The 23,736-nt window shown below is 42.1% G+C and overlaps 1 protein-coding gene across 1 annotated transcript in view; it reads left to right on the top strand.

Moving 5' to 3' along the window:
- Positions 1 to 23,736, top strand: part of cntnap2 (contactin associated protein 2) — a 1,677,584-nt gene that overhangs the window by 608,010 nt on the left and 1,045,838 nt on the right. The window contains exon 3 of the mRNA XM_033050359.1: positions 16,320 to 16,513. Coding sequence (XP_032906250.1) covers positions 16,320 to 16,513 — 194 coding nt within the window. The remainder of the gene's footprint in view (positions 1 to 16,319; positions 16,514 to 23,736) is intronic.

Genomic DNA, 23,736 nt, shown 5'->3' with positions numbered 1-23,736 from the left:
AATGATGATAAACCTCCAGCATGAAGATGGATTGGCAATATGACAAGTACAGGTACTATTGAATCTCAAAGGCAAACATTTCGATTCAAAGCAATGACCAACATTGTTCAGTACATCTGTGGCTAAAAACATTCTCACTCATGTTAAAAAGTAAACAATCACTTAATTTTCATGTGTTTATTAACTTTTTTTGATACAGTTCTTTCCACTGGTTATTGGTATGCTGGTCTGTTTTCAGCGCCTTTATTTTTACAGTAATGCTGCTGAGGCAAGATTTTAGTTCTCCCAGACCTGATCTTTTAGTTTCAGATAGTTCTATTGCTCATAGCATCGCCTTTGTACATTTAACATTCAAACATGCCCTTAATGCGTGTTTAACAGATGCAAAGTCTTACTGTAGTAAAACAGTGCAATTGTACAGTCAGTTTAGCCAAGCATCTCAAGTGTGAAGAAAGTGGAAGTGCCAAGTGTAAAGAAGCTATTAGAGGAATGCAAATTTTTAAATGCACATTTTACTTGTAATGGCATTTTACTTTTATAATGCCGTGTGTGTGTCAGATTCCTTCATCGATAAATTATCTTTTTGTGGAAGTCTTTTTTTTTTGCAGAGCATGAGAACACATTGGAAATGTTTATGGGGAAATAAAAAGAGGCAAGTTACTGCCTGAAAAAAGTCTTTGGGATACCAATTACAATTGAAGCCCAGAAAACAGTAAAAGAACAGACGTGGAATGGGCTATGAAAAGAGGAACATTAGCCTGGAAATTGCACTCATCTATTTTTGGCGCACTAAACCACTGTTGCATTTAGTGCTAATCCCCAAATTGGTCTCCAGCATAATATCCAGAAACTGACCAAAACGACATTTAGAACAGTGGGAGGGGTGGTTTACACCCACTTGCATGCTACAACAGGGACTGTGCGATTCCCAAAGGAAACGCGCGCAATTTCGTGCAGATGGAAGCATTTTGCACGGCTCCGATGGCAGACGAAAGAGTCGGCCTTTCAAGGCACACTCCTTACAGCAGTCAGATGGGGAAAACAAACAAAGTGACTGCTGTGGAGGAGAGAGAAGCTGCAGAGGGAGAGAGCTTCTAGTCGTTCAATGTCATGTGAAAACCTTGATGCAGGAGATTAGGGTATCACAAAAGCATGTGTTATGAGCAGCATAAGGGCATCCATCAAAGTTGTGATCAGTAGAACCTCACAGGTGATCATAGAGTGATCGAGCCATGGAGTAATTCAGCAGGAAAATAAGCCCTTCAGCCCAACTCGCCTATGCTGAACAAGATGCCCCATCTAAGCTTGTCTCATTTGTTCATATTTGGCCCTGATCTCTCTACACCATCCCTATTGACGTCTGTACAAATGTCTTTTAACTGTTGTTTTATTACCTGGCTCAACTACTTTCTCTGGCAGCTCCTTCCATTTTTCAAGCACCCACTGTGTGGAGAAAGTTGCCACTCAGGTTATTATTAAAACGTTCCACTTTCACCTTCAAACAGTTAACATTTCAGGTCCTGAAGATTTTATCAGAAGTGGGAAAGAGAAATATGGGTACTAATTAGTATACTGGTATATAATCGGTATATGCCGGCATCTGCATTCCTTTCTACACTAACTGGTATATGCTGGAAATACTAAACTGGACAATTATTTACAGCAACCTTCTTTATTTTTATTTTCTTGCAACTGCACTGTTTTATATCTTACAGTTCCAGCTTTGCTATTTATTTCACCTTCTCCCCTCTGCCCTAAATCATCTTATATTTTCTGCAGACAGATCATTTGTGGTCATTAAGCCGTCACCATATTCTTTCAGCCAGCAACAGCACTGTTAGGGTCACAGTCTCATTGAAAATCCTTTTGTTCTCTCCGCCCCATTACCCTTCTCTTCAATTTAGAATGGGTTTGTTTCCTATCTCTGCCCACATCTGATGACATTTCTCTGACTGGAACAGCAACATTGTTTCACCCCTTACAGATAAAGCCTGATTACCTGGCCATTTCTAGCTTTGCCAGTATTTACAGCCTATATAGCATCCTACTTCTCATAGTCGTAAAGTCATACAGTCTAGCATATAGGTGGGTAGCAGGTGTGCAGCTCGAATCACAGAGGGGGAGCAGTGAGAAAGGGTCTTAGAGAACCTCTGTCAGAGAGAGGAGGAGAACATCTTCAAAGTGGGCATGCTTTGAGGAGATTCTGCAGTGGAGCAGTAAAATGGAGATACAAGGAACTGCAGATGCTGGTTTACAAAAGGAGACAAAGTACTGGAGTAATTTAGTGGATCAGGCAGCATCTTTGGAGAACATGGATAGGTGATGTTTTGGATCGTAACTCTTCTGACTGACTGCCATGGGGGGGGGGGGGGGGGGTAAGCCATTGAGAGTGAAATAATGACATAATGTTTTTTGAAAAGGTTCAACGCAGTATGTATTGATAAATGTACTAACTTTTTCCACTGTGGATGAAGTGTTTTAAATATAGTGCTGACATTTATAGGATGTACAGGGAGCAAAATATATCAAAATTATTAGCATCCCGCAGAATGGAGAAGTAAGCAGAATTTTCCAAAGATGGGACTTTCAGTGAGTTCTGCTACCGTAGACTTATTCTGCTGGTAGAATAGCATCATTACTGTTGAGTAATGACAGAATAACTACACAATAACAACAGGATGGCAGAAGTAATTTGTAAATTAATTAATGGAAAGTGCAATAGAATAAAAACTGGTAATTCATATTGACTGGTGTCTCCAGATAAATTGATAAATATTGAGCTGTCCAGACAAATAAAGGCCGCGGGGAATTTTCATGAAAAAATCATAGGGAAATTAAATATTTTAAGGCCCAAGCAGATAGATTACGCAACTGAAAATAAAGGATGGAAGATAGAGCAATTTTACGGAGGCAATAAGTAACTCAATGCATATTACGCACAGCAAATTTGCCATTCAACAGTCTGGCAACAAGAATCAGTAATCAGAAGTAGGTGAACCTGGGTTCTGGCAATCACTGCATGGTTAGATTTGATATGGTAATCAAGGAGAATGGCAAATGTAATAAGCCAGCATGCTAGTCTTTGGAAGTGCAAACTAGAGCAATAAGTGAGGCTCGAGGGAAGATGTGGGAGAGTGAAGCTAAAAAATAAAATTAGATACCTTAATGATGCCATGAAAAGGAAACTTGGAGAAAGTGAAATAAATACATTAACTGCAGCAGCAGGTTGCACAGCAAGTGTATTCGTACATTCAAAAGGAATAGAAGATAATTTGGAACATTATGGATCAATTTCTAAACCTGGCTCTGAGCAATTTGCAGCAGCTTATCAGAATCATTGAACGAGAGCTGAGACCAGATGATATTGCTTATGCAGCTTTTGAATGTTTTAAAGATATATTAGGAGAAATTATTTAGTCGGATTTTCAGATATTTCACCTTAGTTTTAATTTATTCTGTTACTTTGAGAGCATGTGTTTATGCACTTCCACATATTTTGAACAAGATTATTCACTATTTTGGTTGAAATCTGTGGATGGGGTAAATTATAAACAGCAATGAATCCAAGTATATTAAACATATTAAAATATTTAGCATTAATATGTTTACTTTAGAGGTACAGTGTGGAAACAGGCCCTTCGCCCCACCGGGTCCAAGCCAACCATCGATCACCTGTACATTAGTTCTCACTTTCGCAACCTACACACAAGGAGCAAATTACAGAAGCCAATTAGCTGACAAACCTGCACAACTTTGGAACGGGGGAAGAAACCATAGCACCTGGAGAAAACCCACATGATCACAGGGAGAACGTGCAAACTCTACACAGACAGCTCCCTTGGCCAAGATCGAACTAGAGTCTCTGGCGATGTGGGGCAGCAGCTCTACCGTTTAGATCCGGAAGGCAGAACTTTGTTTAGAGAGGCAGGATGCTGTAAGCCATAATAACAGAATTCAATGCAGGTCTAATCTGCACCCTGTACGTGTAATCTTGGCAGTATTTTCATCTTTAAATAAATGAGTAAATATCAGCCTCACTATAAACTTGAGCTCATGGACTGACATTTTGATACAGTGCTGAATTTTGTCCCATGGTGTGGCATAAATCTACTGATTTCAGATCATCCACCTGTTATGTGCACTGAATTTATTTTAGAAAAAGAACATCGAGTAGGGTTTTACGTTCAGCTACTGGCCATTAAGCTTCCTTGCAAGATTTGACAACTTTTCTTTATTCTCTCCAAAGAAAGACTATCTAGTCATTTGCATATTTTTCAATATTCTGCAATAATGCTCTCTGCAATCTTTAAAGGCAAACTGGATATAGAATTGGCTTTATGGTAGGGAGCAGATGGTGATGGTGGAAGGTTGTATTTCACACTGGACGACTCTGACCAGTGCTGTTCCTCTGTAATCGGTGTTGGTTCTAATAATATTTCTTATCTATATTGACGATTTGCCCACACCGATCAACATGTCCCATCTACATTAGTCCAACTTGCCTGCATTTGGCCCATATCCCTCGAAACCTGTCCTATCCATGTACTTGTCGAATTGCTTCTGAAACATTGTCTTAGTCCCTGCCTCAACTACCTCCTGGCAGCTTGTTCCAAACACCCACTACCCTTTGCATGATAAAGGTACCCCTCAGATTCCTATAGAATCTTTCCCCCTCCACCTTAAGGCACAGTCACTCTGTGCATCTACCAGATCTATTCCTCTCATGATTTTATACACCTCTATAAGATCACCCCTCATCCTCTTGCGCTCCAGGGAATAGAGTCCCAAACTTCCCAACCTCTGCCTATAGCTTGGAACCTTGTCCTGGCGACATCCTTGAAAATCTTTCTGCACCCTTTCCAACTTGACAATATCTTTCCTATAACATGGTGCCCAGAACTAACGGCAGCGGCTCAACTACAGTCGTCCGTCTTTTTTTTAAATTTTGTCTTGTTAAATGTATGTTTTGAGCTTAGTTTTTATTATTTTTTAGCTGTGTAATATGTGGGGGGTGGAGGGGGGGATGTGGGGGAAACCGTTTAATCTCTTCCCTGTACGGGGACCCGACTTTTTCCCTGTCGGGTCTCCGGTGTCGTTGGGCTTAACATCGAGGAGCCGGCGGCGGCCTCCAGCCGGGACCAACCTGAGGGCTCCAGTCAAGGAGCCTGCGGACCTGACATCGCGGAGCTGGTGTCTTCAGAGTGGGGAGAGCTGTGGTGGCGCGCGGCTGCGACCCGACTTTGGAGCTTCGGAAGCTCCGGCTGCAGGCCCGGTGGACAGGAACATCGGGCGCTCCAGGTCCCTGGGGGGAGACCCCTTTTCGGAGCTCCCGTAACGGCAACTTCTCCTGCTGGAATCGCGGGGTTGAAAGGACACGGAGCGTGGCCTAACATCGCCCGGTGCGGGGTAGTGGCCACGGGGACTTACCATCGTCACCGGGCGCTCTAACATCGGAGCCCCAGTTCGCCCAGACGCTGCAGTTGGACTGCTGGACCGCTGGTTGGTCTGCTTGATCCGCGGGGTTTAAAGGACACGGAGCTGGGGCCTAACATCACCCGGCGTGGCTAAATGGCCACGGGACTTACCATCCTACCAAGCGGGGGGTTTAACATCGGAGCCCCAGTTCACCTCGATGCTGCAGTTGGACCGCGGGTGAAGAATAAAGGGAAGAGATAAGACTTTGCCTTCCATCACAGTGAGGAGGTGTTGGAGACTCACTGTGATGGATGTTTATGTAAACTGTGTTAAGTGTGGGTCTTGGTTTTTTTTGTAATGTAAAAAAAACTGTAGTAAATGTAATTTATTTCAAACCTAGGTTTGAATGACAATAAATAGCATTCCAACCGGCCAATGTACCAAAAGCCTTTTTGACCATCACATCTACCAGTGATGCCATCTTCAAGGATCAATGTACCTGTACTCCTCGATCCCCCTGCTTCACAACACGTCCCAGAGCTCTGCCATTCACTGTGTAGGTCCTGCCCATGTCAGACTTTCCAAAATGTAACACCTCACATTTCATCAATCATTAAATTCCATCAACCATTCCTCAGCCCACCTGGCCAACTGATCAAGAACCTGCTGCAAATTTTGACAACTATCTTCACTTTCTACAATACCACTGACTTTTGTATCATCTGCACACTTGCTAATTTTGCCGTACATTCTCATCCAAATCATGGATATAGATGACAAACAGTAATGGGCCCAGCATCGAACCCTGAGGCACAACCACTCGTCACAGGCCATGTGTAACCTTGTCAAATGACTTGCTGAAGTCCATATATACAACATCTACAGCTCTGCCCTCATCAACCTTTTTGGTTGCATTGTGGCACCATCTGGTGGTTAGGCCAGTGATAGATCAAACCCTTGTTTGTAGAACTGGATCGGGCACGTGACTGTGCTTGGTGGGAAGATTACGTCATTAGTCACGGGTGTGCCCAACTGCAACTGCAGGGGCTGAGTTAGTGCTCACTCTCAGCGCACGAGTGTCTGACTCTGTATCTGCCAATAAAGATCGCTTTGTTCTCAAACGGGTGTCTCGCTATAGCATCTTCAAAAAATACAATCAGATTCGGGAGACAAGACTTCACACGTACAAAACCATGCTGACTGTCCCTAATCAGCCCTCGTCCATCCAAATGCATGTATATCCTACCTCTCATTACAAGTTTTTCCCTTTAACTTTATTTGTTTAACTTACTAGTTAAAGCCCTGTCCCACTGTGGTAACTCGTGAAGATTTCTCAACGTTGAAAAATGTCCACGAATAAAATATACTCGGGATGGAAACATTTGATACTTTTTAACTCCTAGTTATACCGTAGTAGCTCGTGAGTTTACCGTAGTAGGACCTGGTGTCCTATATCACTATTGTATGTTTATGATGGAAATAAGAATACTCAGTATATTCATTACCTTTGAATTGTAGTTTTATGTAACCTCCCATAATTTCTGAGTTCCATTTCACAATATCTATCAGACATACAGAATGTTGCAAGGCAATATTTTGCCCAAACTCAGTTGTATCTTTCTATCTCAATAAATATCACAAAATATTCCATTGTTTCAGCCACATTATGACAAAATATAGAATGTTGGTTATTAGTAATCAGTCGCCCCATCCCAGAAACAACAGTACTTAAAGAAGAACATTTGTTTTACTAATTTACAATCATGTACCATACATAGTCCGTTGATCCATATCCAGCATAATGTTGTGTTAATTGCATAAAAAGTCTAAGAAATTTGGTGTGGAATGATAATCCATCTCAGATAATCCATTAGGCAAGTCCCACGCTATAGATACTTATCCCCCACCCCCAATCCCCCTTGCCCAATCTTTATTGAACCTACCATTTGACCAATCTTTTACTCAGCTGCTGTAACGTTTCCTTCCTATCAAAATCTCCGTGTAGCATCTCTGTCCCTATGGCTTGTGTGGGAAAATGACCCCCACCCTCCCGCCGGTGGAGATGGAGGAGAGAGAGAAGGGGAGAGAGAGAAGGGAGAGACAAGGGAGGGGGAGAGAGGAGAGGGGGAGAGAGAGAGGGGGAGAGTGAAGAGGGGAGAGAAAGAGAGGAGGGGAGAGAGAGAGAAGGGAGAGAGGAGGGAGAGAGAGGAGGAGGAAAGAGAAGGTAGAGAGAGGGGGGAGAGAGAAGAGCGGGGAGAAAGAGAGAAGGGGGAGAGAGAGGAGGCAGAGAGAGGAGGCAGAGAGAGGGGGAGAGAGAGGGGAGGGGGATAGAGAGAAAACGGGAAACAGGAGCGTGGGAGTCATTTTCCTACATAAGCCATAGGTGACTGGGCAATCTGAACCCAAGCACCAAGTTGTCAGCGGCTGAAGGTGAGCATCCTTCGGGACAGCCCCCACTCTCCCACAGCCACCCTCCGCAGGCTGTGGGTTGGGTGAAGCGGAGGTGTGGGACACGGTTCATCCCTCCACAGTGATGTGATGGACGCGGGGATCTGGACCAATCGATGACAAGTCCCTCCCCCCCCCGGCAACGTCATGTCTCTTTTTTGATTTTTCTGTTGAACGGCATTCGGTCCATTGGCTTGTAGGCGACGCCGCCTATCGGGTAGGTGGCAATTCAGCAGAGCGGCCATTCTGTGAGTTTGCTTTTAGGTGATGCAGCCTTTCAGTTAGTTGGCTTTTAGGCATCCTGCCCTTTCGGTTAGTTTGCATTTAAGCGTCCCACCCTTCCGGTTATTTGGCATTTCGGCTTCGTTTCCATTCGGTTATTTGGCTTCCACTTCTTTGCTTCGGCTTCTCGTCTGTCGGCGCCACGTCCACTCACACGGGAATTAACCTCGTGAACCTACGCTGCACTCCTTCAATAGCAAGAATGTCCGTCAAATTAGGAGACCAAAACTGCACACAATACTCCAGGTGTGGCCTCACCAGTCCCCTGTTCAACTGCAGAAGGACCTCTTTGATCCTATACTCAACCTCTCTTTATGAAGGCCAACATGCCATTAGCTTTCTTCACTGCCAGTTGTAACTGTATGCTTACTTTCAGTGACAGATGTACTAGGACACCCAGGTCTCGTTGTATTTCCCCTTTTCCCAACTTGACACCATTTAGATAATAATCTGCCTTCCCCTTCTTGGCTCCAAAGTGGATAACCTCACATTTATGCACATTATACTGCATCTGCCATGCATCTGCCCATTCACCCAACCTGTCCAAGTCACTCTGCATCCTCATAGCATCCTCTTCACAGTTCACACTGCCACCCACCTTTGTGTCATCTTGTATTCTGCAATATGCAAATTTGCTAATATTACTTTTAATTCCTTCATCTAAACCATTAATGTATATTGTACATAGCCACGGTCCTAGCACCGAGCCTTGCGGTACCCCACTAGTCACTGCCTGCCATTCTGAAAGGGACCCGTTAATCCCTACTCTTTGTTTCCTGTCTGCCAACCAATTTTCTATCTGTGTCAGTACCCTACCATGTGCTCTAGTCCTCCCTCATGCCAACGTAGTCTCCTTTGTTCAACTGCAATACTGACACCTCCGATTTTACCTTGTCCTTCTCAAATTGCAGATTAAATCTTATGTTATGGTCACTACCTCCTTATGGCTCCTTTACCTCGAGTTCCCTTATCAAATCCCGTTCATTACACAACACTAAATCCAGAATTGCCTTCTACCTCATTTGTTCCAGTACAAGCTGCTCTCAGAATCCATCTCGGAGACACTCTACAAACTCCCTTTCTTGGAGTCCAGGAATATTGGGAAAAATACATTTACTACTATAATTCGTGGTACTGTGGAAGTTCCATACTTCACTGATTGCCAATATCAAGCCCATTTTGCTCTGATGCTAGACTCCTAATGGAGTCCAACATTAGAGCACAAACCTGCAATTTTCCAGCAATCAGGTAAGACCTGATAGAGGTTTTGCAACAACCTTCATTCTGATGGAAAGGAACGGTTGTCAGGGAGCCAGTGAAGTTTCAGGTAATAAAGTATAATTATGATAATCTGCGATCCAACCTTTCAGAAACAATGATGGTTCAGTATTTTGCTCAGCAGGTGATGTTTGCTGAACTGCCATCCACTATCCTGACTCCTATGTTCCATTTCCATTCACAGAGCTCCTGGTTTCTTTGCTCTCTTCCACATACAGTATTGAGATCGTAGATCCCCCACCCCCTTCCGACTCCCTGAGGCCAAGAATCCCATGCACACCTTTTCAAATTTCTAATTTGACTTTCTTTTTTTTCAAACATTTGATGATTTAAAAGAAAATTGATTGTGTTGTTTATATAAATATTTACAAATGTGGACCTGCAACCTAGAAGGCTGAGTTCAAATTCTACCATGAGGTGGCTGTGGAGTTTAAATTTAGCCGATAACTTGGTGAACAAAAACATTAAATGGTCTTGATAATGATGACAATAAACATAATCAGGTTGTCATTGAAAATAAATCTGTTTCTTTAAATGTTCTTCCGGTCTGCACAAGATATTAGATCCACCCTATGTGTTGACTCTTAAATGCCCTCTGTACAATTGGTGTTACACCAATAAGTCGTACATCATCCTGACCAGCAAATATCTTGATGATCTCTCATTATCTCTGAGTCTAACTCAGGAAACTCATGCTCTGTGCAAGTACCTTCATGAGAAGGACTTCGCGGGATCAAGAAGATAACTCATCACCGCTTGTACAAGGGTAATTCGGGATCAGAATCTACTGTTTGTCTTGCCACAGATGCCCAGATACTGAAAGTGATTTTTAAAAAATGCTATATTTCAACTTTGACAGATAGTTCTGCTTGGAGGTGTGATTTTATCAGTTTTCAGGGCAGTTTTGTGTGGTGTAAAATAAGGATACCTCTACTTTATCAACACAATCAGTTTTGTCCAGATTGGCAAGTTAATCTGTTAACACAATAGTGGATTTATTGGGTTCTATATCATTTGGAGGAGGTAGCTTGCCGATATTTTTGTCACCTTGAGAGATGTGATTATGGAAATGGTTTTTGTGTGTACCTATGTATTAAGGCATCCCCCATGTTACATGATGCAACCACCATGCTAATGGTTTAGGTTTATTACTGAGGTACAGTGACATGCTTTTTGTTTGCATGCTATCCAATCAAATCAGATAATACCATACATGAATACAATCAAGACAGCATCTAAACAGACAAGTGCAGCAGGTTGAGAAAAAGAAAGATACCATTGAGTGCAGAATATAGTTTCTTGGCATTGTGGCATAACAGTTCCAGAGAACTGTGTGCAATGCCCCATGTTTGAAATGATAGATTCATCATGGCCAAAGCATGAGATACTCCAGGCCAATAGCAGAATTATATTCCGTAATAAATTGTGACTTCTCACACATCAGCTTCCCTATTACGATTAATACTAAACCAGGAATCCAAATAATTCAATAATTACTTTTTCCCAGGAGCAGCTCCAGACATTTTGGAAAACATGCTGCCAATATAATGCAAGTTAAATAGCAGGGGCAGTGATCAAATAACCAATGACCCTGATCAAATTTTTGTAGATCTGCCAGATCTGATTTAACAAAATGCCTTGGACTCAAGATCATCCTCACCCTAAAGAAGGGCAGATTCCATGACCATTTTGCAAGTTATTTTCAGGCAGAAGTGCTGAAATGATGATTCATCCCTGCCCTGTCTTGAGGCAGTATCCATTACAAATACCAATCTTCAGTGAGTTTGATTGATATATCACATTAAGAAATGGTAAGTTCACTGGATAGAGCCAAGACAATGGGGCAGTGCAGCATTTTATTTGTCGTGATGAAGCCAGTTTCTTTCTCATTTCTTCAGAAACTATGCCTTTACAATACGATACGATAGAATTTTATTTATCACAGGGGGGAAATTGATCTGCCAACAGTCATAAAACACAAAATATATGAAACATGAAATTAAAGTGACGGGTGAAAATAGGGGATGTGCTAAGATTGGGGGAGGGGGGGAGGGAAGTCAGTCTACCCCACGACAGAACATGTTCCTAAAGTAAATCAAAATCATTTCTATTCACGCAATTCAGTGGAAAGTTGTCTGAGGATAAACTAAATCTAGCTGACCATTGTTCCCATCAGTCCTCTCTGAAGCATCAGCAAAATGATACAAACTGTTGTCTACCTTGCAGTCAAGCAGCATTAATTCATGAGCAACTAGCTCAGTGATGCTCAGTTTGGATCTTATAGAAACATAGAAAATAGGTGCAGGAGTAGGCCAGTCGGCCCTTCGAGCCTGCACCGCCATTCAATATGACCATGGCTGATCATCCAACTCAGTATCCTGTACCTGCCTTCTCTCCATACCCCGTGATCCCTTTAGCCACAAGGACCACATCTAACTCCCTCTTAAATATAGCATTCTTGTCAGGACTATTTAGCTCCAGACCACAATACAATCTTGGTCCAACCAGAGTCCATATAGTGAAATTCCAGTGATTAGACAATCATTTATTTTTGCCATCAAGACAGAATTTAAGTATGCATGACTTAGAGGAACCCAAGCAAAACAGAAGTCTGTGGGAATTAGAGGGATAATTCTTCACCTGCTGCAGTCACGATTGACATTACAGCCTTTAAGATCAGAATAACTTCACTCCCATCCCCCAGCCTTTCTGTGTGTTTTGATTAAAGTATCTTCATCATTATAATGATTATTAGATGTGTTTAACCATAATGGTTTGGATCTTGATTGAAAAATAATGAAAGACTAATGATGCATGCCATCATTAAAGCACAGATTGGCCAGCAAAAAGATGCATTGAGTTGGCAATCTCCAGTGTTTTCTGGTGATTTATGATTTATTTTGTCATTTGCTTCATCCAAATAGCATATTACCCCTTGTTCAAAAAAATTTGATGCTGGAACTATTTGCAACATCAAATAGTTATATAGGGGCTTATATTCCATGCAAAGTAAAATAATCTCTCTGAAATTGTTCAGAGATTTGATGGGTGAACTTTAATTACAAGATCTTCATGTGGAGGAGTTTAGTAGACAGCTCATGTGGAAGTTTTTTAAAAATAACCATTATTTTTAAGAACTTGGTTGACTTCCACATGAGCTGCCTACTAAACTCCTCCACATGTAATTAAAGTTCACCCATCAAATCTCTGAACAATTTCAGAGATTCTTTTACTTTGCATGGAATATAACCCCCTACATAACTATTTGATGTTGCGAATATTTCCAGCATCAAATGTTTTTTGAACTAGTTACTGAGGAAACAATTGATGGTCACATTGTGATATGTTGAATAGCAGCTCACATGTTGTAAAATTACAACATTTACAGCTTCACAAAAGTATTACATTTTACCAAGAGTCACATGGCGTTTGGACCATGGGGGAAAGTCCAAAATTGGGGGTGAGCAAATTACAACATTATTAGGCAGAAGCTAGGGAGAGTAAATTGGGCTATTATTGGTTGTTAATGTTAAGTCCACATTTGAAGTGTGGATGTCTTTTGAGAGACTGGCATGTTCCCGTAAAGGGCCTGTCCCATTGCGGCGACCTAATTTGCGAGTTTAGAAGAGTTTGCGCTCGACTCAAACTCGCAGCACGATCGGCACGCGGTCCTAGGAGGTCACTGGAATTCTCCTTCATGCTCGTGGGAAGATCACACATACTCGCGGCCTCAGTTTGGTTGAGGAAAAATCTTCAGCATGCTGAAAAATCTTCCGTGAGTAAATATTGGTCGGCGTGGTACTTTTGAACTCGTAGTGCAGTGGTAGTGGGGTCGCTAGGCAGTCGAGGTAGCCGTAGGCAATCTCCTTTGCTGACCGGGCATTTTAATTGGCTCATTGGAGTTTTCAGAACCAAGGAAAACCGATCAGTAATGTTAAATGCCCACTAAGATTCATTATAAGTTGCCTGGCTTCTTAAAAGTGTCTCCAATCCTTCTCCCCCTTCTCTCCCCTTCTCCCCCTCCCGTCTATCCCCCTCTCTCCCCTTCTCTCTGACCCCCCCCCCCCCCGCGCTCTCGAAAGGACTTACCGTACATTGTGCCAGCCGTCTTTTACCTTCCTGTTCATCGTGGGTGTGAATTTCAGATAGCGCTCCCCGCTTTCCCTGGACCCCGCCTTTGACGGTCGATCCAGCTCGAGGTTTTTCAGGCGAGTGCCCTCGAGCTTGAAGGCCGAAGATAGTCACTGAAAAGTCGTGTTAGTGGGACAGGCCTTTAAGGAGGAGATACAAGGATGGTAAAGTAAGGGAACCTTGCATGGCCAAATTGGTTGTCAACTTGATGAAAAGGAGAAAAGGTCTCATATGTCAGGTTTTTGCAGACCGAATCAGACACGTCGTTGGGGAATATGAAGAATGCAGGAACAAACAGAAGCAGGAAATTATGAGGGTCAAAATATGGAATTTAAATGTCCTTGGAAAGTAGGATTAAAGAGATTAAAACCAAGAAAGGAACTATGGAGAAGGCTGGGCCACTTAAGAATTAAGGAGGGTATTTACTGTATGCTTGGAGTCAGAGGATTAAGCTAAGGTACTAAAGTATATTAAGCATTGGTGTTAACCAAAGAGAAGGATTGTATTGTGTGCAATTCTCATTTTCCCATTACAAGAAAGATGTGGAGGCATTGGAGATGGTGCAGTCTTTAGTAAAGAGGACACAATTAAATTCCAAGAAATGTATGTATTTCAGGTATTCGAAGAACTTGGAAGTGGGGGGGGGGGGGTAGGGGGAGATAACAAATACAAATGTTACTGAACAAATTGGTGGAATTAAGAGCTGATGGGTTGGAAAATAGCAACCTGGGAGATAGTTAGCCTGACACGACAGGCTCGTTTGCTGAAAATCTGTAATAGAGAAAATATTAAATACCCATAACATTCTCTGGGACTATTTATTACCCACCTAGTTTAAAATATTTATATTGGTCGATATTTAGATAATCAAAGAATCAGACAGAATTGCTGTGGTTAGGTGAATGGAAAATTGTTTAACCAATTTATTGCCGTTTTTTGAAGAGGTAGCATATGTTGTGGATAAAAAAGAACTGATTTAGTACTATGTTTAGATTTCCCAAAGACATAATTAATTGAGAAAGTAATTGAATATAAAAGTGAGAAGGCTTTTGTGTTGTGCATTATGATACTACTGAAGTATTACACATAGATTTAGTATCCTTATATCCTTATTTAAAAGAGGATGTCGATCCATTGGAAATTGTTCAAGAACGGTTTAATTGAAAGATACCTTGAGTTAAGTTTGCATTTGCTGGAGTTTAGAAGAGTGAGAGAGTAGACAAGGAACTGCAGATGTTGGAACCTTGGTTTCTTGGTTTCTTGATCCTCCAATATATTCCAAATGGAATTTAAACTGGAGGTGGTGGAGGGAGGACTTAAGCCAGAAAGGGTTTTTGGGAAGAAAGAGTTACCTTAAATTTAGTTGCATCTGGTTGAGTAACTATGTTAGAGTGAAGACTATTCCATGCTTTAATTGTGCGGGGGAAGAATGAATTGCTGTACACATCTGTCTTGGTAGCTGGTATCTCAAATTGGATCGAATGCCCTCGTCTGCTCCCAATTGGTTTGGGTTTGGTATAGGTTTTGTAAACTATGTCGAACTGGCCATTTAACATTTTGTAAAAACAGGTCAAACGGTGAGCTTTACATCTGTTTTGGAGAGGGTTCCACCACAGTGAATTCAGAAGTTTGGTAACACTCGCTTCTCTCTCATAGGTATTAGTAACAAATCGAGCTGCTTGTCTTTGGACACGTTCGATGGAAGAAATGTTTTTATTTGTGTATGGGTCCCATGATGCAACTGCGTAGTCCAAATGAGGTCTAACGAGGGTGAAGTATAGCTTCTCCTTGACAGAAGTTGTACAAGTGAAACACAAAGTTGTGGAGGAACTCAGCGGGTCAGTTGAAATGAACAGACAATGTTTTGGGTCGGGACTCTTCTTCAGACTCAGAGTGAGAGGGAACTTGATTGAAACACAAAATCCTGAGGCATCTTGTCAGAATGGATGTGGAGGTCAAGTGCGAGAATTGGGAAATGTGGCTTATTGTTAAAAAAATGAGAGGTAAGACACAAAACAAAACATCCACAGTGCACAGATAATGGGCACAACATTTAGTGCAAGTAGAGGCATTGGTGTGCTGTCTTGGCTGTAGTTTTGTTGTGGCTGGTCCAGGCTGGTGATATTTATTCCGAAGAACTTGAAGCTTTTGACCTTCTCTACCTCGGGGCCATCAATGTATACTGGGGTGTGTGTACTGTTTTGCTTCCGAAAGTCAATCACAATCTCCTTTGTCTTGCTGACATTGAGGGAGAGATTATTGGCTTGGCACCTAGTTCCAAGGTTCTTAATCTCCTTCCTGTACTCTGTCTCATCATTATTTGATATCCAGTCTATTATGGTGGTGTCGTCCGCCAACTTGTAAATTGAGTTGGATTCGTATTTGGCTGCAGAGTCATGAGTGTATAAGAAGTAGAGAAGGGGGCTGAGAGTGGATGACCAGCAAGGGGGCTGGTAGTGGATGATTTTCATCTATACTCACTGATTGCGGTTTGTTGGTCAGGAAGTCGAGAATCCATTTGCAGAGGGGAGTGTTGACTCCAAGTTCCACAAGTTTGGAGATGTGCTTGGATGGGACAATGGTATTGAAAGCAGAGCTGTATCTTTGAATTGGAGTCTGGTGTAGGTGTCTTCCTTATCTAGGTGTTCCTGGATAGCGATAACGATAGATGGATACCAATGAAGACTTTTCTGGCAGTTGCTAACTTTCCATTTTATAGCACTTTTGGGGTATATCTTTTGACATTGATGTTTTCCTGTTTACAGGTGCCGGTGGTTGGTCACCTCTGGATTCTGATCATTATCAGTGGCTGCAGCTGGACTTTGGGAACAGGAAACGAGTCACTGCCGTAGCAACCCAAGGCAGATACAGCAGTTCGGACTGGGTGACACAGTACAGGTTACTTTACAGTGATAAAGGACGGAACTGGAAGCCGCACCATCAAGATGGAAACATCTGGGTAGGTATTTACTGCAGTTAATGGTTTAATTTACATGCAAATATGATGATAATAGAAGATGCACTCCGTCCATTGCATAATTACCCTGTTTCCCATGTGTAATAATCTTCACATGTGTTTATGGACAACCCCTTTACACCATCATTCTTAGAGTTGTATAGCACAGAAATGGGCTGTACATTCGTGCCGACCATTGTGCCCATCCACACTATTCCTATTTTCCTGCACTCGGTCAGCATTCTTCAATGACTTGCCAATGTAAGTGTTTGAGTAAATGTCTCATAAAGATCATGATTGCATCTGCATCCACTGCCTCCTCTGGCACCACTATGAACCATACTGTGTAAAAGAAAAAAGAAAAATCCCCTCAAATTCCCTTTAAAACTTGTTCCTCTTGTTCCTCTGCCCTTAATATTGGAAAATAAATGAGCAGTGTTGCTCCTTTAAGTGTTGAAATCTGTGATTTATATTTTGAACCCTTTTAAAGCAATCGACAGTACTGGACAACCCAGAGATACTTTACAGTTTATGTAATTGAAAATAAAACTGCAAACTTGGGAAATCGGACAAAAATTAACAGAAAGTCTGGAAAAATCAGGCAGCGTCAGTAGAAAGAGGACAAAGTAAAAACATTCTGTCAAAAACCCTTCATGAGAATTGAAAATGTGAGAAAACAATGTAGCATTAAATTGCAGATATTGTGGGAGAGCAATCAATGGGAATATCTCTGACACGGTAAGGCCTAGGTTGCCTTGGTGATAAGCTGTTTTCAAAACTAAAGACACTTCAAGCTTGAGGATGGTTATAAAACAAAGTTATAACAGAACTTGAGATGCGTGAAAGCTGTAAAATGCAGGTCAGAGCTGACGTAGTGAACCAAAACCGAAAAGAGAATGGTGGAAATGCTCATCAGATCTGTAGTACTGTATAACTATCATAGTTATATTGTTATAACTGTGATATTGTGGATATTGGGTTATATTGTTAAAGCAGAACAGCCCGAAGTACATTTGAGGAACAGCACCCCATCTTCCATCTGAGCATGTTGGAGTTCTCTGAACTCAATATTAAATTTATCAATTTAAAGTAACTCACTTTCTCTGCATTGGAACTGGCCTTTGTCCTGACCCATAACTTCGCTGCAACTGAAAATGAACTTATTGTCTTGGCGTACTGCGCATGTTGTTCCATTGTTTAAAAAGGGTTCTAAGAGTAAACCTAGCAATTATAGACCTGTTAGTTTGAAGTCAGTGGTGGGAAAATTAATGGAAAGGATACTTAGAGATAATATATATATAATCATCTGGATAAACAGGGTCTGGTGAGGAACAGCCAACATGGATTTGTGCCTGGAAGGTCATGTTTGACTAATCTTCTTGAATTTTTTGAAGAGGTTACTAGGGAAATTGATGAGGGTAAAGCAGTGGATGTTGTCTATATGGACTTCAGTAAGGCCTTTGACATGGTTCCACATGGAAGGTTCAATTGTTGGGTATTAATAATGGAGTAGCAAGATGGATTCAACAGTGGCTGAATGGGAGATACCAGAGAGTAATGGTGGATAACTGTTTGTCAGGTTGGAGGCTGGTGACTAGTGGGGTGCCTCACGGATCTGTGTTGGGTCCACTGTTGTTTGTCATATACATCAATGATAGAAACATAGAAACATAGAAAATAGGTGCAGGAGTAGGCCATTCGGCCCTTCGAGCCTGCACCGCCATTCGATATGATCATGGCTGATCATCCAACTCAGTATCCCATCCCTGCCTTCTCTCCATACCCCCTGATCCCTTTAGCCACAAGGGCCACATCTAACTCCCTCTTAAATATAGCCAATGAACTGACCTCAACTACCTTCTGTGGCAGAGAATTCCACAGATTCACCACTCTCTGTGTAAAAAATGATTTTCTCATCTCGGTCCTAAAAGACTTCCCTCTTATTCTTAAACTGTGACCCCTAGTTCTGGACTTCCCCAACATCGGGAATAATCTTCCTGCATCTAGCCTGTCCAACCCCTTAAGAATGTTGTAAGTTTCTATAAGAACCCCCCTCAATCTTCTGAATTCTAGCGTGTACAAGCCGAGTCTATCCAGTCTTTCTTCATATGAAAGTCCTGCCATCCCAGGAATCAGTCTGGTGAACCTTCTCTGTACTCCCTCTATGGCAAGAATATCTTTCCTCAGATTAGGAGACCAAAACTGTACGCAATACTCCAGGTGTGGTCTCATCAAGACCCTGTACAACTGCAGTAGAACCTCCCTGCTCTAATACTCAATCCTTTTGCTATGAATCTGGATGATGGTGTGGTGAATTGGATTGGTAAGTTTGCAGATGATACTAAGATAGGTGGTGTTGTGGATAATGAAGTAGATTTTCAAAGTCTACAGAGAGATTTAGGCCATTTGGAAGAGTGGGCTGAAAGATGGCAGATGGAGTTTAATGCTGATAAGTGTGAGGTGCTACATCTTGGTAGGACAAATCAAAATAGGACGTACATGGTAAATAGTAGCGAATTGAGGAATGCAGTAGAACAGAGGGATCTAGGAATAACTGTGCATAGTTCCCTGAAGGTGGAATCTCATGTAGATAGGGTGGTAAAGAAAGCTTTTGGTGTGCTAGCCTTTATAAATCAGAGCATTGAGTATAGAAGTTGGGATGTAATGTTAAAATTGTACAAGGCATTGGTGAGGCCAATTCTAGAATATGGTGTACAATTTTGGTCGCCAAATTATAGGAAAGATGTCAACAAAATAGAGATAGTACAGAGGAGATTTACTAGAATGTTGCCTGAGTTTCAGCACCTAAGTTACAGAGAAAGGTTGAATAAGATAGATCTTTATTCTTTGGAGCGCAGAAGGTTAAGGGGGGGACGATAGAGGTCTTTAAAATGATGAGAGGGATAGACAGAGTTGACGTGGATAAGCTTTTTCCATTGAGAGTAGGGAAGATTCAAGCAAGAGGACATGATTTGAGAATTAAGGGACAATAGTTTAGGGGTAACATGAGGGGGAACTTCTTTACTCAGAGAGTGGTAGCTGTGTGGAATGAGCTTCCAGTGGAAGTGGTGGAGGCAGGTTCGATTTTATCATTTAAAAATAAATTGGATCGGTATATGGATGGGAAAGGAATGGAGGGTTATGGTCTGAGTGCAGGTAGATAGGACTAGGTGAGAGTAAGTGTTCGGCACGGACTAGAAGGGCCAAGATGGCCTGTTTCCGTGCTGTAATTGTTATATTGTTATATATGGTCTTACTTTTGCAGTAGTGTTGAAGGGTCTTTGACCTGAAATTCTCTTCTCATCGATGATATCCCCCTGGCTGAGAGTTTACACCACTTTCTGTTCTCATTTTACATGTTTACTCTGCAATATTCTTGAAACTAATGCAGGTTTAGCTTTTAGTCATAAAGTAAGCAAACCAAAAGTTGTGGGTTTTTAGCATATATCTGACATTAAAATGTTCAAGATTTTGACAGTCAGGTTTGTGGATTTTGGGGAGAAGGTAAAATCGGGCCGTGCAGGGCTGGGGAACGATCAGGTTGGAGGCTTGGGAGGGAAGGGAGCCGGATTTGATGAAGTCAATGATGGCGCTAGAGATAGTGGCCTGGTGCTCATTAGTGGGGTAAAGAAGGTCTGAAGAAGGGTTTCCTATTTCCTTCGCTCCATAAATGCTGCCTCATCCGCTGAGTTTCTCCAGCACTTTTGTCTACCTAACTCATTAAAATGCTGACGACCAAATAGTCATTGAAAAGCAGAAATAAAGTTTGATACTCAAACTGTTTGTTTTATGCTACAGTGATATTGGCTGGAACTCGAGCCTGCGCTTTTTAAAATTAGAAACAGGGTATGGCAGATCAGATTTAATTTGGGCCACATAATAACTAAAAACAGCAATATTAACAAGGTACCATTAATATTAAATAAAACAACCAAAAAAAATCTCACTATAAAGAAAGTAGTTTGAAATTTCTTATAAAAAAAAACATATACTTAAATTCTGGAAAAATGCACCCACACTGACGTTCAAAATGTGGATTTCAAACATGTCGGAAATGTTACACATTGAAGATATGAGATTCCTCCTGTCAGGCAAATCAGACCAATTCTTAAAGATTTGGTCTCCATTTATTGACTTATTACAAGCACGTGGTGCAACACAACCTTAGAAATTAATTGTGTCATAACCGGGTGAAGGGTGGGTAAAGATACGAAGGAGGCATATCCCTTTCAATTTCTCTCTTTTTTTTCCTTTTCTCTTTCTCTCTCCTCTATTCTTTCTCTTTCTGCTTATTTCACATCACCTTCTTCTTTCCTTTTTCGAGCTATATAATATTCTCTATCTCTATATTTCTTGCTTTTCTTACTTTTTTTTTCTACTATTAAATTTAAAATAAGAAGTTGTACATGAAATGTAATATGTTATTTATGACATATTATTGTACATCACTTCTAATAAAAATATATATTTTTTAAATTAAAAAAAAAATTTTTTTCAATCATCTGTGTAACATGCATCCCAATTCAGCTTGAATTTTACAAGCATTACAAATATAAAATGAGATTAAGTTAATGTCTTTTCTTTTGTTGTTACATTGTTTAGGCGGTCAGTACACAAAGGCAAAGCAAAAAATGCTCTCCTATCTGTTCCCCTCATTTATGTTATAGTTGTAAATACTGATAAAAATGCGATAGTTTCTCAAAGGGAATTATATTTTACTAGCCCAAGAGAGAACCTTTGGGTCCCATGCTGGGGGAGGGGGGGGCATGGCGTCACACACACACTAACCACCCCCCACCCCCACACACACACACTAACCACCCCCCCCCACCCACAAACAAACCATCCCCCTTGATATTATATTAATATTATTCATTGGCTCCTTTACCCCATCCCCACCCTATCCGCTGATGTAAACCCCCTTCCTTGCAGGCGTGTCTAGAAAGGGAGGGGGGGCAGAGACAGAGAGAGAGAGAGAGACAGAGAGAGTGGGGCAGAGAAAAGGAAAGATGGAGGGGGGGGAGGTAGAGGGGGTGGAGGAAATGGGGAGAGGGGTTGATGGGGAGGGGGAGAGAGAGGAGGGGGAGAGAGGGGTGAGAGAGGAGGGGAGAGAGGAGGGGGGTAGAGAGGAAGGGTGGGGGGGGGGAGGGAGGGGGGTATAGGGGAGGGGGGAGGGGGGTGGAGGAGGGGTGATGGGGAAGGGACGAGGAGAGAGGAGGGGGAGAGGGGGAAGGGAGGAGGCGAGAGGAGGGAAGAGGAGGGTGGTGACGTCACTCCTGGAAAACAGTGCCCAGCAGGCAGCGCGTTAAAAATTTTGCGCAGCTTGCCGAGAGGGTCAGAGGCATTGTGATGTCATCCAGCTGGCTTCAGCACATTAGATTTTAAAAAGATGTCAGATTAGTCAACAATTTTCGGAAAAAACTCGGGAAATAATGTATCAAAATTTCAGATGAGGGGATTTTCGAAATCATGAGATAAACCTCTACCAGACACACACACACACACACACACACACACACACACACACACACACACACACACACACACACACACACACACACACACACACACACACACACACACACACACACACACACACACACACACACACACACACACACACACACTATAATAGATAGATAGATGGTGATGTCGTATTTACATTTGTTTATTTTAGATACATCTTAAATATTCAAAAAAAATCTATTTAATTAAAGCTTACAGCAAATGCGCACTAAATGGTTTGTTTTTTATTAAATAATTTTCAGCAATTTAAAACCACATTGCCCACAGATAGATGAAGTATTAAAAGTGTTTTTCTCATATGCAAATTCTATTCTTAATAATAAACCTGTCAGGTTATCACTCTTAACTACTTAGATGTCCAATCTATAATGAAAGGATTAAATACACTCTCTGCTTTGTTAACTCTTTATGCTGGTACGTGGAAGATTATACATAGTGATTATACCATTAAATTCGGTGAAAGCTTGAACAATTAAACTGTTTAATGGAATAATGATCTACTTTTAATAAAGTTGCTGCTTGGTTTCTGCAAGTTGACAACAAGATTGCATAAATGTTCTCTGGTGTTTAGAGTTATTTAAAGTTAAGCTTGTGGGGACTGTTGTGACCGATACTAAAAGACCTTGTCCTGACAGCAAGTCCTCCACTCAAGCCAGCTGATCTCTGACATGCTTGAAGGAGAATGAGCAGACGACACACAGGGAAAAGCAAGCTGCTGTCCCTCCATTCCGTGCATGCACAAGTACCTGTCTGGGGAGCTCTTGAATATCACTGTTGAGTCTGTCTCCACCACCACACACTGCCATTCAGGAGGACTTTGAATGGGCACATGGGTGTGCTGGGAATGTGCAGGCAAGAGAGATTAATTTACACGGCATCATAATAATAACAATAATAATAATATCTTTTATTGTCATTGCACGTCAGTGCAACGAGATTTAGTATGCAGCTCCAACCGATGAAAAAGAAAAGTAAAATAAATAAATAAGCTGTGTGTCGTGAGCATCCGAGGGAGACAGTCCAGGGGGGATGGGGGGCACTCAGCAGGGCCAGTTCAGAGCCGCTATAGCTCTTGGAATAAGGCTGTTTCTGAGTCTGGAGGTTCGGGCGTAGAAGGCCTTGTAACGTCTGCCGGAGGGAAGTAGTTCGAACAGACCGTTACAGGGGTGTGATGAGTCTTTATGGATGCTGACGGCCTTCCTGAGGCACCGTGTGTGGTAGATGCCCTCCAAGGCTGGTAGCTCTGTCCCAATGATCCTCTGCGCTCTGTGGACGACGCGCTGAAGAGCTCTCCTCTCCGCCTCCGTGCAGCTGAGATACCACACAGAGATGCCATACGTTAATATGCTCTCTGTGGTGCAGCGGTAAAACGTTGTCAGCAGCTGTTGGGGCAGACCAGTTTTTTTTAATGTCCTCAGGAAGAACAGTCGTTGCTGTGCCTTCTTGACCAGCGCAGTGGTGTTGGTGGACCATGTGAGGTCCTCTGAAATGTGAGTGCCCAGAAACTTAAAGCTGGACACTCTCTCCACACTTTCCCCGTAAATGGAGATTGGGGCGTATTCTCCAGAATGGGACCTTCTGAAGTCAATAATCAGCTCCTTGGTCTTGGAGGTGTTTAGTGACAAGTTGTTACGTGTGCACCAGTCCGCCAGGTTCTGCACCTCCGCCCTGTATTTTGTTTCATCACCGTTGGTGATCAG

The sequence above is a fragment of the Amblyraja radiata genome, chromosome 2, assembly GCF_010909765.2.
Source record: "Amblyraja radiata isolate CabotCenter1 chromosome 2, sAmbRad1.1.pri, whole genome shotgun sequence".
In the NCBI taxonomy this organism is placed as follows: domain Eukaryota; kingdom Metazoa; phylum Chordata; class Chondrichthyes; order Rajiformes; family Rajidae; genus Amblyraja; species Amblyraja radiata.
This window is presented reverse-complemented; position numbering and strand designations above follow the sequence as displayed.